Source organism: Haemorhous mexicanus, chromosome 1 (assembly GCF_027477595.1).
Source record: "Haemorhous mexicanus isolate bHaeMex1 chromosome 1, bHaeMex1.pri, whole genome shotgun sequence".
Classification (NCBI taxonomy): domain Eukaryota; kingdom Metazoa; phylum Chordata; class Aves; order Passeriformes; family Fringillidae; genus Haemorhous; species Haemorhous mexicanus.
The window spans coordinates 56,077,338-56,094,601 of NC_082341.1; the positions used below are offsets into that span (position 1 = coordinate 56,077,338).

Here is a 17,264-nt window from a genome sequence, read left to right on the forward strand (position 1 = left end):
ATATAAACAGGGTTTATTGATATGTAGTTTATTAGTTTGGAAACCCAAAATCACAGGGACCGCTGCGCTTAACCGGGGGGACTCTCGCCGAGGTCCCCAGGGAGGTGCTGGCACCGACAGCTTTCTGGGCGTTTCCAGAGAGGAAGCTCTCAGCCTGAGCGCCTGCACCAGCTGCCTTTGGCTTCAGCCCGCCCCTGCAGCGCCTTATTGGATTCCTGGCCGAGGGGGTGTTGCCGCCGCGACAGCGACAGGGCGTGCGGGCGCTGATATGCCGGGGCCGCGGAGCGTTGTATAAGAAGGAGCTGCAGGGAGCGGAAGAGAATTATACGAGACCACGTTTCTCCTCTGTGAGCTGGAGAGGTTAGTGGCTATTACTTAATCCCTGCTAGCTGTAATTAGGATTTGGAAGCAGGCCTTTCGTTTTCTGTTCCTCGCCTCCCCAGGATTGCTCGTCACCGGCGTTTCCCCCTCGTTTCCCCTGGAGGATTGGGGGAGTCCTGCAAGTCACGTTGTCCTGGCTGCTCCAAAGACACCCTCCACACCAAAGTGGACGGGCCACCACCTGGGGAGGGGGAAGCAGCGAGAAAGGAGAAAAGGGGAAAGCCCTTGGTTTGGAATAATGTCCAGGTGGTAGTGAAGCCTATAAATGATGTGGAAGTAGCCAAGTAGCATCTTCGAGTGGCCAGGGCACTGCATGGTGAGAGTGAGAGGTCATGTAAAACCTTTCCAGTACACACTGGACTTTTTTTTAGAAGTGCTGAGCTTCCTTCCAGACCTGTGAAAATCCACGTTTACTGTAGCTATTTGATGCTCCCTTCTGAAACGCCGGACCATCGAGCAGGCTGTACCTCAGTTTACCTATGTGTAAAGTGAGAATGAGAGTATTTTCCTTTCGTAAAGGGACATGGTGGGGCTCTATTTCAGACAGCTTTTGGTGGGAGAAAGGTGATTCTTATGTTCTCAGATATGGTACAGAATCCGTGCTTAAAACACACTCACACTTAATTACTTTATGTTCTAGTCACAGCTATCACTTATCTCTAGGTAAAAAAAAAGAAAAAAAGATGCTTCAAGGGCTCAGTCTGCGCCCAGTGAGAAGATAAGCTCAGCCTTTTTATAACTCCTGTCATCCTGCTGAACTTTTGTGTTGGAGCTTGCTAAAAAACCCCAAACAACTAATGTGAATTAGGGCAACAGTTTAATGAACTGATTTTGTGGGAAGCCATTTTTTTTTCCAATTCCTTGCATTGATTTGCCAAATTAATTTTTGTGGAATAAAGATAGTCTTTCAGCTGTTGGATCTATGGTTACAAATGTGAACACAGAATGACATTGTGCCAAAAATCAATAACATAGTGTTTGAACATCTTTCTGTCATTTGTGTTGATAAATGAGGAAATGAAGACAAATATGTTTCAATAATGTAAGTCCAACTTGAAGTTTAATCTTTGTGTTATAAAGACCAATGGGTTAATATTTTAAATTATTTTCAGAATATATAAGAAAGCCTTAGTTAGTCTTACTAAAAACTGTCACAAGCAGTGCATACCACTTAGAGAGTAATTATTACTAGTTAAATTATAACTAAATATTATTAATATAATTATAATTGATAGTAAAATACTTTACAATTTCTTACTATTGTATCAAGAAACTTCCCTTATTTGGGAGCACTGATTTTTCTGGTCTCCTCTTCCTGGGTTTACAACCAATGGTCAAGAAACTTTTTTACTGATAGAAATCTCTCAATTTCTTCAAAGAGTAAACTGAGTTACTGTTTGTGAAGGGCTGGAGTTTAATTCAGTGAAGTATGGTTTTAGTTACTCTTAGAGGACTGGCAGTGCTTATTTTGTAGAGCTAAAAAGGAGACTCAGCCTTTGTCATTTTCAACTTCGTATTCTTAGTATCCTCATTATTTTTCCAGTTGTGCTAACTGGGTGTTTCAACACTCATTTCCTCACCCCCCAAACCCAATGAGCCAAAAAGACCCCCGCATTAAGGTCTAAGCAACTTCGTTTTAAATGTCAAAGGGCAGACTTGTTGGTTTGTTTTTTTCTTTTGTCACGAAGAATATCTGCTGTATCCACAGACTCTGAAAACCAAGCTCAGCAGAAGAACAGGGCTGCTTTGCTCTCTGGACTAAAAATTAACTGGCATTGTCAGAACAAGTAAAGATAAATGGATAAGTTAATGTTCCAGTTTTCAAATTAAAATAGGAATCATTTTCCATCTTACACCATGGTGTCAGGACTTCAGTAAGTTGCAAGACTAGAATGCACATTGGCATTTTTGCTTTTTAATGATGACTCTAAAATCGCCTCTGAAGTTTGATCCATCTTGTAGAGGGAATATTGTACTCTGTGTTGTGCAGATTAGTTGTAGGAAGCTTCAGAGGGTGTTTGCCATTACTACTGCTGTGGTCCACTGGAGCTGTCTCTGCACTGCCATCCTTGGCTAGGTAAGCAGTCAGGCAACAGGAGATAAAACTAAACAAAATTGGGAAGAAGTGGAGAAACTAACAGTGTGGATTGATATCGTAGTGGGACAATAATGCCCTGAGGAAGGAGTTCCTGTGTTTTACACAGCCATACAGCAACATCGACAGGATTGTGGATAACTTTCACCTCGAGTTTTTTTGCAACCATAGATTTTTCTGAAACTTGCAGGTAGAGCTCAGTGTGTTAAAATAACATACATTGTGCTCATAGTGCAGCTTATTAAGCGAGGCATTAAAAAGGTTTCTTCACTGAGTGGGGAAGCAGTGGGGCTTAGGAAAGAACAGTTTGAAAGCCAAGGCACTCTTGCAGTTTAATCCTGTAGTAAAATAAAAAAACAAAACAACCAAAAAACCCAAAATCAACAAAACCCCACTCTGGATAATCCATGCCCTGTTGTAACTTAGCAGAACAAAGGTTGCTGAGGAGCTGTCTCATGCCTCTGGAGCTGGCCTTGAACTTTGGCAAATTTTCTCACGCCTGTAAAGCCAAAGTGCGGAACTTAGATCTTAAAACCTTATAAAATAAGTGGAACTATAATAAAAAGATAAATATACATTTGACTTGTTTCCTATCTATTCTCTAAGCAAAAGGACCTTTGGCTTCTTGTCTAACTGAACTTAAGTGTTCCTTAGACTGATGTTTGCAACTCAGAGATCTGCTGTGCTAATTAGAAAACATTGTAGAAAACCCGCCTGACTGGGAAAGATAAAGAAATGTATTTGCTAATCCTGTTCCTCCAGATGAGTACAACCCACCACTTTAACAACATGAGTTGAACAATTAGCATAAAATAGATTTCTACTTTTTTTTTTTTTTTTCCCTTAGCATGGCTTTATTAACCAGTTAAAAGGTGCCTGTTTGTGGCAGCTAGTGTTCCTGTTATAGTAACTAACATAAATACTAAATTAAAGGCTGCACAACACTGGCTAATAAAATGAGAAGTTCTCATGGCTCAAGTAATGTTACTGTGTTTATTAATTTTCGCTCTCAGTGAAATGTGTAGGTACAAATCATCTTTTTCATCTAGTCATTACCTCTGTTCTGTGAATGAGAGGAGAGAAAAGCCTTCCGAAAGAGCATGGATTATTGAATAATCCCCAAATAACAGAAAGGAAGTAGTAGTACAGGATGTGAGGGGTAAGTTGAGACCACAGTCATTCTAGTGAAAACGTCATGGGTGATTCTTTGCTGTGCTGGAAGGGATACAGCGATATATTGTGACCCTTTCTGTTGCTAGGGAAAGCAGCCCTTAGTCGGTATTTACTGTCTTTTGCAGGCTCTGACATGGATTAGCAACAGACTGGTTAGTCTGTTATTTGGTGATGAACATAGAGATCTTGCTGGCTTGCTCGTACTTGTCTTTGGAGTAATTAGCTGATTTTTCTCAGACAGAACAATTGTGTGCGGCTGGAAGTAGGATCAACATGTTGGTAGAGATCTCTCTGTGCTTAGTGTTTGGTCTTGGTGACAGAAGATATAAATGTATGAAGGATTGAGGTGGGAGGGGTTGTGGTTTGTTTATTTGTTTTGGTTTTGTTTTTGCCATTAAACTAGATTCATAACATTTGAATGGAGATGGCAGATTAATTACTGGTTTTTGTCTTCCTCCAAAGCTTTGATTCTTTAGTGGCAAAAATCTGTGAAGAACTCAGATACTCAGATTGGAACACGGATAAGGAGGAATTCTGTACTATTGATAATGCGCTGTTAAGTGATGAGGTTATAAACCAGGCTAGCACACTTCTGGCATTGGAGGGCATCGTGGGCTTAGGCTGCTTTAATTCTTGTTCAGTGTAAGACAGAGGTAGGCCTGGTTTTCGTAAGTATAGAGTACTTGGATTTGCAGTTCTGGAGTGCAGTATCTGTTAAAAACAGTCCCAAGGTGTCTGAGATGTCTCAGGTTTGTCATCCAGAAGTCAGGATAACCAATTCCAGCAGTTATGTTTGCCCTAGGAAATGTGGTTTTCATTTGGAATTTTTTTTTAGAGTCTATTTTACATTTACTTGCTTAGAGAAGTGAAATAGCTATCCATACATTTAGCCCAATATTTGCAAATTGAGATATACTGCCTGTTCTTATATGCCTGGCATCTGAAATGAGACCTTAAGGCTGAGGGCTCTTGAATAAATATTTTCAAAATAAATAGGTCATTTGCCTGACTCTACTTACTGTTCAAAAATAATGGTCTTCTGTGATACGTTTCTAACCCAGTCCTTCTTGATAAGGTCCTGGTGACAGCCTGACCTAGTAATATGCACAATAGAGATATAATGAAGATATAGGAGAAGAACCATAAAAATAGCTGTATTATATGATAATATAAAGGGGGTTTAAAGTGTCTGGTCCTTTGTTTTAGTGTAGATAAGAGCTTTCTTTCTCCTCTTGCCCTGCAAGCAGGGGATGTGGCCATGTAATTCTCTGGTTGCTCTGAGCCCAGTTTTTCTGATAAGGCTTCATCAGAAAGGATACTGCTTTCAAGGACACAGCCTTAATTCCCTGATATCTTTCGAAGAAGGCTGAATTTTGCACTAGGGAGATGTATGAGGCACTTTTTTTTTTTTTTTTTTTTTTTTTTTTTTTTTTTTTTGTGTTCATGTACTCAGGCAGAGAAACAACTTTCAGAAACAACTCTTGGTCTGCTGCATGTTACCCATCCCTGTTGCTTGGGATAGCCAGACCTTCCCACCATCAAATGGCCTGTAATATCAGAAAAAAAATTTTCCTCTCTTTAAGCACAGGAGGGAAAGTCCTCTTATCCTAGGTGCTGTTAAGTTAACTCAACTCACCTCCTGTCCTAGGTGCTCTCAACTCCTAAGGAAGTGTGAAGGTGTGGATAACTCCAGAGTTCAAGTTTCTTTTGGTTAAATGACTACTAAATGAGATCCCAGCTCTTCATCTTTTGCCCATGGGATCTCATACAGCCATAATGACAGATGGCCTTTTTCATCAAGAGAATCGTCATGAGCAGGAGGAACTGATGAAGTTGCCAAGTCACTCTCCATCGTATTTGGAAAGTCATGGCAATCAGATGAAGGCCCCAGTAACTGGAAAAAGGGAAACATCACACTCGTATCAGGCGAGTTGGACTAGATGATCTTTAAAGGTTCCTTTCAACCCAAACCATTCTGCTGTTCTAAGAAAAAGTGCAAAGTACATTCCTTTACTGTGTGCTCATGATTATTATTTTTATTATCCAGCTCCTACACGGCCTTATTTTTGCTTACATGCCTATCTGGAATAAACTTTCCTATTCTAGACTGCAGAACAAATCCATCAGGAAGAAAAGCCATCCAGCCTTATATCAAGTGTAGTCAAATGGCTTGTGATCTCTAAGTTTGACTCAAGCTGTTATTTGGCCACATTATTATATTCTTTGTCCAGCTCAGTTTGATCCTAAACAAAATCAGAGGGATGGATCATTGCAGACAGTTGTCATTCACGTTTTCTGTGCTGCTGAAGTTCCACTTCTGCCTTTATGTACTCAAGTCTGACCATGGGAGGAAAGAACAGAGATTTAGTATCTAATATCTAAGATGAGCATCTATAAAAGAGTGACAGCTTACAGATGCCCACCTGTACTGTTTGTGTTTATCATATTAATGTAAGGTGCCTTGGTTTTCCATTTCTAATGATAAATAAAGAAATTTTGTGTTTAAAACTGGTTTTGTGGAGGGGCCACAGTCATGCTTGAGATGGCTTAAATAACAAATATTAAGCTCACAGTCTTCTTTCCCAGAACCTCAAGATGCTTTCTTGAGTTTAATTAGCAGAAGGTAAGGAGGGAAGAAGGGATTTAGACAGATATTTTAAAAAGGAGCAAGGCTGAATAAAGTAATGAACAGGGTTGCTGTGACATTTTAGAATTGCATTTATGTTACTATTGGCAGCACAGGATGGTGGTAGTTCAGTAAAGCCACTCTCTTCTTTTCAGAACTCATTGGCCTCTTTGAGTGTTTAAAGGAATGGTGCAGTTAAGGACATGAACTTGAGGTGGGGACAAAGCTCTTCTCTTACAAGCGTAACTGTTAAATCATTTCACCAGAATCTTGCAGAAAAAAGTGAGATGGGTACAGTCTAGTAAAATCAGGGAAAAAGAGGGAAATGTTTGCATTATGTTTCAAATGGAAGCATTCATTTCTGGAAATCTTTTACTTCCATGATCCAGTTATTTTTCTGCCTCTTTTAAAAGGTATATTTCCCTCTTCCAGCACCTAGAGTATTGTCTGCTCCTGAATCTCTGCAAAAGCTGTTTTAGTTGTTTCAAAATTAGGTGCTTGTGTCGATCCTGCCTGTGATAGGATATTATCCATTTTATAACAACCACAGTTGTTATAAATAAAGTAATAGTTCACATTGATTTGGCAGAGGAAAGAAGAATGATACTGGGTTCTCTTATCCCAGTTACATGGCCATGCTGGTTCTGAATAAGTTGTGTATTTAAAATACTCTTCTGAACAGACAGCTTCACTAAACCTTCTAGCTCACATCTTTGAACGCAGACTGTAAGAAAATAAAGAAGGCAGGGGTGGTGTTTAAGTCTACCACCCAATTATAGTTATTTTTACACAGATTTTTGGAGAGGGTCTTTGAAGTTGCCAGCAGCTTCACTGGTCCCAAACTGATGAGATTTAACAAAGTGTGTAGAAGCTGTGATGCTGTTAATATCCTGGCACAATCCATCCTGTACCCTTCTTCAGCTAGTGGCACTGTGTGAACTCAATCATCAAGTCAGTTTATAATTTTTATGAGTTTTGTATTCATTGTGAATTCATGTTCAGGAACTGAGATATATGTTCATCTTTCTTAAGACATGTTTTAAATATAGGTAGTTTTGGAGTGGCTTTAGCCAAGCAGAATCTTCTACTTTGCTTGAAGCTGGACCAATTTGATGACAGTTTTTTGGGGTCCTTTTGGAGACTTAATAGAACTATAAATCTGGTGATGGTGAATCTGTAAAGAGGCAGACAGTTGTAAATAGGAACCAGTTTGTAGGTTGTTCTTTTGCTTGTTTATTAACCCTGATACTGAGTATGTCAGGTTCTACCTTGTCATGCTTGAAGGTTCCAGTTTTGGCACACTCAGAGCTGACCAACTGTACAGTCAAAGCAAAACTAATGGTGTTTTAGCTATCTTCTTGGCAAATAAAACTACATCTCTTCTTGCAGGAGTCGCAGGGTTTGATGTGGGTAAACCTAGGAATTGGGAGATGTGGGGTTTGCTTTTGCATGGTTATACACACGTAAAGCATTGTTCTGCCTAAAACGCTTTGGATGGACCCTAATGTGCAGTTGCAGTAATGTGGGAAATATGCTTTTAGAGTTTTCTGTAACCTTCTTAATGTATTTTTTTTTAACCTTTTTATCAGGTTTTTGGTAAGATACCAAATACCTCTGTAGTGCCTGATAACCTCGGAAAAGGTGTTTGCTTTCTCAGGCCAAATTTAACAGATGAGTAGCACCTTGCAACTGCTTGAATGCTAAAGCACATTGAATTGCAGACTAACTCTTCATGAGAGAGAGGCTGGCCTTTGTGATTCTTTGGTGTTGTATTGCCCATAAGGATGAAAAGTACTGAGCTCTAAAGTTAGGAGGGAGTAACTGCAATCATTACTTTTGATTCAAAACCTTCTGGTTTTCCCTGCTCTCTAGAAATTTATGACATTGATAGATTTTCAAAAGGTAATGGGACTGAAGAGCAACCATTGCATTTTTGCAGGCCATACTGACTGATAGACTGATAAAATGTCAGAGGTGATAGGGCATAATTTTTAAGATTACAACATTATGCAGAAGTTTATCTATTTCCTAAATTGTCTCAATCTAGTTGTTAATGGAAAAACAATTTTATATCACCCTCTATTTTAGAAGGGTGAACACTTTTTTTTTTTTTCTGGGTTAGGGGATGAGAAAGCTAAAAAAGTACACTTTTCTAACTAGCTAAATTCTATGTGTTTATTGTTTTCTTTGAAGAGAGTATGAGGCAGGCCTTCAGTGTTACGAGTTGCTGTCATGCTAGTAATGCAGGCAGAGGGTTTCATCAGCCATGGTAAGCAGTATCTTTATAGTGACTGCAGTGTGTAGTAGGAGTGCTTTTATCATTTGGGGAATTCTCAAAATAGGTCAGCCTGTTAGAGATCTGGGATGCAGTGACCTTTAGTGGACCGGAAGATTGGTATCGTCTATGGGCTTGAGTCCATAAGGATATTAAGAGAACATACTTGTAGCTGGATATGTGTTTTGTTCTTGTGCATACTAATATTACAGTCACCAGCAAGAGATCTTCCTTAATGGGCTTGTAGGGGTATTCTCATTGAGATCAATGGGATTACTTGTGATTAAAGCTAGGCAAGCTTATAATTCCTTTTAGGATTTGGGTTTCAGATTAATTTAACAACAAGAGAAGGAAAAGAAGAAACCTATAGTTTTGTTGTTTTTTGTAGGGCATTGTTTTATATAAATATTTCAGTGCAAACTTTAGTTATAGTCATATTTTCTAGATGTCTGATCTGCGTGGAATTTCCTGTCATGAAGAAGAAAGGTTGTAATAATACCTACTTCTCACTTTGCACTTATTGTCAGTAGGTCTGAAAGTGCTTTACAGAAAAAAGATGTTCCCACTGTTTTGGAAGTGGGGACTGATAGGGAAAGGGGATGTGATTTGCTTGCCTTGGGTCAACCAGTGAACTTCTGTGAGAAAATAAGAATACAGCCTGGAAATACAGTTTTCCTGCTTCTTCCCAGCCCAGCTCTGCGTTCTTTTGGCCCTCTGAAGAAGAAAGAGCTTGTAGAAAAGACTGCAGTCATTGGCAGGAAAATGCAGGGGCAGATGTAAGTGAGATGATATTTCAGAACATTTTTCTGTATTTGTTCATCGCTTTCAGTTGTGTTATAGCAAAAGGTTGGAAGCCTCTTCTGACATCAGAGTTTATCTGCAAAGCACTTTTCAGTCTATCAAGTGAGGTGGAGAAACCTCTCAGTAGGTGACGCAGCAAAAACAAAATGAGCAGTGTAAGCGAGGGAAGGCTGAGATTCTTGGGCATGTCTCATGGGCTGTCCTGTCATCTGCATCTCTTGTGATTAGCTCCGAGCAGTTTTCCCAGAAGTGAGGGTATGGATAAGTAGTTCTCCATTTTTATTTTTTTTTTAACATGAAAAGCACTCAATTTTAAACAGTGTAAGAGTAAGCACAAAACAGCAGTTCCTTTGTATGAAATAGGCGTTTAAGCAGAGTCTCAGTAATTAGTGTTCAGATACTTAGCTGTGCAGAGACTCTGGGGCTTCATTGCTCTGCAGGGAAGCTAGGGGACATGGTTCATAGTCCCCAGGGACCTGGCAGAGTTCAGCTCCGTGATAGCCTTAGTGTTTATGCAGATGTTAAGTCAAAAATGTGGTGAAGGATGTTTTATGCTTTTTTTCCCTTTTTTGAGTTAGTACCATTTTTAGCTTTATTCGGGGTTAATTTGTCAGGCACAGATCAGTAGTGTAGCAATACTGTTGTTTGGTCACCTGGAAAATTAGGATTTGTGGATCACTGGTAGCTCCAAAACACTCCATTCTCCTGAATGGACTTGACTGCAAAATAATTGACTTGCTGCTTGTTAAAATTCTCTCCTCTTCCTCTCCTCTTCCTCTCCTCTTCCTCTCCTCTTCCTCTCCTCTTCCTCTCCTCTTCCTCTCCTCTTCCTCTCCTCTTCCTCTTCTCTTCTTGTCAAATTCACTTTCAAAAACTGTTATAGAACATTAAAGCCTGAAAGAAATTTTGGGGACATTTTGTGGCTTTCTTTGCTTTAGGCATATTCTAATTAGCCACATAAAAGCAGTCTTTTGCTTAAAAAGTAGCAGTGATGAGGCTGCAATTATATGCAATTGTTTATTTACCCACCAGAAGTTTCACAAGATATTCTGCAATTCAGTCCAGAGCAGTTCCTGGAAATTTATTATAAGTAACAGTTTAATTTTATAAAATAAAAACTGGAGCCATTCATGTCTGTCTTTAATTAATTTTTCAGCCTGCCCCTAAGCAGGCTCAGTACTTTCTTGGATAGTTTCAAACTTAGCATTGTAGGTATATTAAAATGTAATGTGAGTTTCAAACAAAATGAATCTGACTGAAGATAGGTCCCAGGGATACGTAGAGAAGCTATTTTAAAAGTGTCTTTCCTCTTCAGACTAGCAACCAAATTTGTCTGAATCACAAAGGGTGACTACAAGCAAGAGAACAGGACAAAATGGTCATTCTTAGCCATGCATGTACATCACAGAACTTCTGTTTCAGCCCTCCACAGTGTGGAATATGTCACATATTAAAACCAGATCTTCAGATTTTTTTCAGTATTTCTCATGGTTTTATATTAGTTGTGTGGGATGATTTTGCTTCAAATATGGAGTTGCAGGCTCTGGAAAGCAGCCATGTGATGGGTGGCAGTACCACTGCAGACTCTAAGGTTAGCAGAACTGTGTTTGAATAAAAGCTTTCATCCTGCTCAGGTATAAATGCTGGAGACAGCATATCTGTTACAACTGCAGTTCTTTATTATCAGCCATCTGCTGAATAAAGGTGCTTGTTTGGCAGCTTAACACAGCATCTGTCCATATATCAATGTAACTGTATCAACTTCAACTTTGGCAGTCAGCTGGAAAACTATAATTTAATTGGTGAACCTGCATATAAATGTAAAACAATGCAGGCGTATTGTTCAAGTGGCATTTCAAAGCCAGGAAGAAAAGTCCCCTCTGGCTGTTTCCAAAGTGGTGCCAGTTAGGATGAGGATTGTTTTCTGCTGGCAAACCTCTGTGAGCATTGGTGCCTTGAAGTTCTAACTCACTCAGCAGAGCTGGTGTGCCTGTCAGAAGGCTGTGGCCTGGGTTGTGATAGCCAGAGAGATGGGTGAGAGAGATGAAGAGGTGCTGCCAAGGGTAGATATTTAAGTCCATAACAAACAGCTCTCAAGGAAAATCTACATGGTTGCTCTGTTATTTCCAGGTGCTGCAGTTTTCCTCTGAAATTTGGAGACTGTAAATGGTCTTGGGAGGTTTTTGAGAAAATTTCTAGTTCTCATTTTATGTTCAGTTAATGTTTTGAAGAGAAGTGGCGAATTGCATTGTGGTTTACCTTTCTGCCTGTCAATTTCTTGAAGAAGGCTTTACTTTTCTCTCTAGGTTGCACTAAAAGCAGAGCAAAAATAATCCATCATGCTAACAGAATTCAAACCATAATTTTTTTGCCTTTTTCTTTAAGATCTTCAGCTGGGAACCTGTGCAGGGTCTCCTTCCAGGAGGTACTTCAGCACATATAGAAGTTAAAGTGCATAGCTGGTTTCCGGCAGAAAAAAAGGTATTTATGCCTTTGAATAGGCTGCTAAATTTGAGTATTTGTGAGTTTTTCCTTATAAAAGGAAACACTAATAACACTAACACAATCCACTCTGTTCAGGTTCTGCTTTCTGTGCTCTGGGCAGATGTTTCATGCTAAGGGTAGACAATGAGAGTAAGATGTGGTGGCACAGGTTGTAGTATGTACCAGCACCCTGACTACAACATCCGCCAGCTCTCTGGGTATTTGAAATCAGAAAGTTAGGGCTGAGAGAAACCTCAAATTTTCATCTTGATGATTTTGCAGTGACTGCTGTGCTCAGTCTGGTATTTCCCGGCAACCTTCTGTTGAGGAAGGTTCTGCGACCCTCATCTCAGGGCTCTGCTGCAGTGAGAAAATATTTTGTATGATGTCTAAACAATAAATTCATCTGAAGGGAACTGTGGAAAACTTCCTCAGTCTGTTACCAAAAATCAGTAAAAATAAAAACTCCTTAATGCCAGTGTAGCATCATAAAGCCAGCATTCTTTATTTGGCTGGATGCACGAGGGGATATCTCCTCCAAAAATCATGCATGCTGAATACAGAAGAGGTCCTGTTTATGTACTATATTTTACATATATGTTCATTGATTTTCCCAGAATAAACATACGTATGATAATAATATTCCAGAAGTCATTAACATATTTTCCCTCCACTTTACATATGTGTTCTTTTGTCCTGGGGTCTTTTTGGTGGTCCCTGGTGGTCCTTGACAACAGTATTTTTCAGATTAAATACTTATCTCTGTGAGGTTTCTGCTACTCTTAAGATGCATGTGGCACTTGAAGCAGTACACTTTAAAACACCAGGCTGAGATTGCTTCAGGAAAGCCTCCTGCATCAGTGTTATGCTATTACCTGTGACATTAACTATAAAATATTTTGATTTCTGATGCGAGTCACTCATTCATATGTAAACTGCAGGGAAAATGTAGGAGGCTTACTGAAATTCTTTATACATCACGGGAGAAGGTGCTTGTACTCATTCGTAATGTCTAGTCATGACATGAGAAATTTTCTTGAAGGGAGATAATTCCTAAGTTCTGCCTTTTAGCTTGCTTCTGTGCTACTTTGCATGGCCTTAGTGATGTTGCACAAAACAGAGGTAAGCCTCACTTCCCTCAGGCTTATCTCAGTGAGTGTTAGCAGTTTTGAGATATTGGGTCCCGCTTGTCATTGCACTGGGGAGGAACACGGGTGCTGGTTGACAGAGTTCTTTGGACTTACTCCATTATTTGTTTTGCTGCTAAATATTCTGTTTTGCTGCTAAATTTTACAAGAATATTTGTTTGTTTGTTTGTTTGTTTGTTTGTTAATTGCTAATGTAGGATTTACTCAGCAGAAGCACAGAAAGCTCAGGAGCAGAGGGGTGATGGTACGATGATATATTGGTGTAGAATAAATTATCTTCTTCAACTACTTGCCTTTTTCAGCTCTTTTTGCGTGCCATGCAGGGCTCCTCTCTCTTGGTAAGAGGAGCCACTTGTGCTGGCTGTCGGGGGGAAGAGCTTCTACAGCAGTCAGTGGCAGCCACCATCCCCCTTGCCCCAGTTCAGAGGGGACCTGTGGTGAGCCTGGCAGGGCTGCCTGCAACCCGGCCAGGATGGGTGCTGCTGTGATGTGAGAGGCATTCCTTAATCACAGTATGTGAGCATGAAAGACATCTCCTGATCATCTCATCAGCTCTCTTTGCTTTCATACAGCCAATTAGGAAAGAGTGGAGAAAAGGCTTTTGGATACTGTTGCATCACTTACAATATGACTTTTTTCCAGTATGACAGGAACCGAAATTCCTGAAAAGCCTTGAAAATGCCTCTGAAATCTTTTTTATTAGCACTTTAACTCACTGATTTTAAGAAAAAGGTGTGAAAGGCATGCAGAGTAGTTTGTGATTTGGGTTTCCTACTTCATCATTTTTGTACTTGAAAGATTATTGTGGCTGTTATCCTCTTGTAAAGGCTTGAAAGAAGAAGTAAACTTCTATATATTCATCTGGGTTCTCAGATGAGAATTCTCTATTCTGCTCTTACCTGGTCTGTAACAGTTCTGAAAAATACCTAATTTACTTTTCTCCCTGAGCAGCTGCAGATTTTGGTGTGTGAGCAAAATAAGGATAATAAAAAGCCACAGCAGGGATGCAAACACAGCAGTTTTTCTCTTAGCTACGTGTGTAAGCAAAGGTTCCAGAACATACATTTAATAGCTGTCTCTTTTGGTGTATTAGCCACTGAACCCTTGACCTGGACCAAATGGCTGGTTGCTATGGCAACAGGCTGCACAGTAACAGGTTTTGTTCTTAGGTTGAAATCATCTTGCTTCTCTTAAATGTTCATTTTGAGGAGATCAGAAGAAACTAGGAAATTCTTTTTTCAAAGGAGAGGCAAAAATATTAATGTTCAGCTACCTGAGCATCTGCAGAGAGACATTCTTTGTTCCCTGAAGAAAGCAGTCAGCTCCCCCACTTTCTCCACTGTGTTGAAGCAGAGGTCAGCAGCTCACCAGCAAAAAAAAAAAAAAAAAAGTAGTTCTTGGAAACAACAGGACTGTAGGAGGTTCAGGGTAATTTGTTTTCTGTACAACTCCAGCTCCCAATCCCGCTGAAGGCAATGGGAAGATATTAACAGCTTAACACTCCACTAACCTTGAAAATTTCTGAACTTAAAGTAAGCTCCTGATCAGCTCTTTTCAAGCTGGACAAGTGAGAGTCTGGAAAGACTGATGTCTCGAGACATTATGGGCTACAAGTGTTTGGAGGAAGGGGCAGTGCCCTGCCCTGTACACCCCCACCCTAGAGCCTGTATCCCAGCCTGGCAGTGGCTGCCAATCCCTGGCACAGCAGAGGTGATGCTCCACCCCACCTCTGGAGCCCCTAGCTTAGCTCCTGAGTGGCCGGATGAGCAGAAGTCCCACCTGGGGGAAGGCCAAGGGGTATTTAAGGCCCAACACAAGGCAGTTGGATATCTTGACTGTACTGCCTCTTGGAATGTGTGTCTGTACACTGCTGGAAGCCGGGAGCTGGTAGCTACGTTTGGTTTTTTCTATTTATTTTCTGGTTTTCTTTCTTTCTTGCTCTCTCTTCTAATTCCCTCTTCTAGGACTTTTGAGTAACTTAAAATTGAACTGTCTTTGAGTTTGAAAGCTGAATGAGCCAAGTTTGAAAGCTGAATGAGCCAAGTTAATGCTTTAAAAAGTGTTATCTTTTGTTCGAATGTTGCACTAAACTTGACAAATTTGTCTGATTTTTTAAAGTTGCCAGTAAAATCTTTTTTGTTGTTTTGACCTCTTGAGAGTATCTTGGTATTTCTCCTGTGCATCTTACTGAGAGTACATGAACAACCATAAGCCCTTTTAAAAGTCTCATTGATCATGTTTGTTTGGAGCCTTAAAGTACTAAAAAAAATTCTTCCTGTGACAGTGGTCAAATGCTGTGGCTGGGGCATGGGAGGTTAAAGGATAGCCAGCCATGGGGGCAGTCAGAACTCAGCATGGAGAGCCGTGCTGAGTGCAGCTGAGTGGGGTTTGGATTGGGTGACCTTCTGGGGCTCCTTCCAGCTGAGGTCATTCTGCAAGTCTTTCTCTGTTTTTCTTTGGCCACAGAGAAAAGCAAATGTGATGGAGAGCCCAGACCAGGATTCTGCCTGTGGGTGGTGCTGAAAATGAGTTTTGTGTTAACATTGTCCTCCTTTACCACCCCCCCTCCCCCCGCACCTCAGCCCTACACACTTCTTTTCCTTGGTGAATAGTGTCATCATGCCATACCTCAAATACTTGGTAATGAAATGTCACTGTAATTCCCCTAGAGAACTCTTTTATATATCACTAATTTATTTTCTTACACTAAACATGCTGCTCTGTGTTTTACCTTTGTATCTTTTTGGCATATGTAAAATGAGTGGCATTCAGCACTGTAGGCAGGAGCTTAAAGGAAAACAAAATACAGACATGGCATGTGATTGGAGTGGGGATCTTTTTTCCTTTGTGCCAGCAGCTGTCAACCTCTTGCACTGCCAAAACAGTCACTTACGGCTTTGTTGCTGCACTGTGATCCTGTCAGACAAGAGGCACAAGGAGGAGTTAAGTGGGGTTGTCCATTTTCCCATCTCAATCTCAGAAAGATGTGAAGGGCTGCAGCCAAGTAGTGTAAACAGTCTAAAGAGTTCACTCAAGTGAAGGGATTGGCAGTGGCAGGAAGAAGACTGAAACAAGAAACAGAGATTGCAGGGGTGCTTTCATGAGATGGAAGGAACAAAAAATGAAGAGTCTGATCTGACCTGAGTAATTTTAGGCCATTTTCCTGTAAATCTTCAATTAATTTACAAAGTGTGGCTAGTCTTCAAGGTGCTGAAACAGTGCAGGTTTGAAAGATTTCATCAGTTGTCAAGTGCTTCCGCAAATCAACAGCAAATCATAAAACCAACAGAAGAATTTATTGCCAGAGGCCTAGAGCCCAGCCAGTGAGTGCAATACCTGTCTCACCCTCCATATTATGCAGTTGTGTCAGCAATTGCATCTGGGAGATGTAAATCTTGAAGAGATGCCTGCTTGTCATTAAAGAGATGGCAAAGCTTTCTTTGGGCATGGAAATGTCAACCAAGCATCTTGATCAAATTCGGTGGCTGGTTACAACTTGGCATTGTAGGGTGTGCTGGGGGTTACGTGGGGAATGCAAAGATGCTCCCTGCTTCCTGTCCCAAAGTATTCCAGCCATGCTGCTGAGGGCTGGGACTGTGTGTGTGGCACTGTGCTGCAGACGCTCAGGAAGTCAGCAGGGTTTATATAAAGCTCTGCTAGGTTTGCAGAACCTTTTGGCTCCTTTCCAGCTTGGAAGTGGTGATATAAATAGAAGAATGTCTCACTTTTGAAGTCTGACTTCTATTCACAGAAAGGAAGAACTTTGCTGGAGCTGTGATTTAATAGCTGTTAAATACAAATCTCAAGACCAGTCCTATGACAGGGTGAACTGCTGGATCCCATTTCAATGGGATGTGAGTGAGGTCAGTAGCCTATAGCATCACATCTGTTAGTTGGTTGCAGACACCTGAATAAGGTTTGGTGCTATGAAAGGAGGGTTCAAGAGTATCCATTCTCACACCTTCCTTCCCAGTTGCACTTGTCCCTGTTACAAGAAAAAAAAAAAGTTGCCTTTTTTTTCCTTTTTGGACAGATTAGCAAAATGTTTGGGACAGTGGTGGTTGGAGTTGGAATTGCTGGCTTAGCACGAATCCGAGACTTGATGAATCCGATGCCTTCCAGCCCTTCTGAGCACCTGAAACTCCTTGGATTTGTATCCAGGTTAGAAATTTCATCTTAGCATGTCTAATACGTATATTGCAATGTTTTTTTCTTCTTTTTCAAGCCAAAAAGGGAAAGTTTGTGCAAATATGCCTGTCATTTTGAGTGGCAGCTCAGAAG

The 17,264-nt window shown here is 40.5% G+C and overlaps 1 protein-coding gene across 2 annotated transcripts in view; it reads left to right on the top strand.

Moving 5' to 3' along the window:
- The first annotated feature begins 200 nt into the window (after window positions 1–200).
- The window catches only part of BLVRA (biliverdin reductase A), a 29,397-nt gene continuing 12,333 nt past the window's right edge, over window positions 201–17,264 (top strand). Inside the window, exons 1-3 of one of the 2 annotated variants that reach the window (XM_059850024.1) lie at window positions 201–360; window positions 11,737–11,832; window positions 17,017–17,144. In XM_059850024.1, the coding sequence (XP_059706007.1) occupies window positions 17,026–17,144 (119 nt within the window). In that variant the 5' untranslated portion in view covers window positions 201–360; window positions 11,737–11,832; window positions 17,017–17,025. The remainder of the gene's footprint in view (window positions 361–11,736; window positions 11,833–17,016; window positions 17,145–17,264) is intronic. The other variant, XM_059850016.1, reaches the window with a different exon arrangement.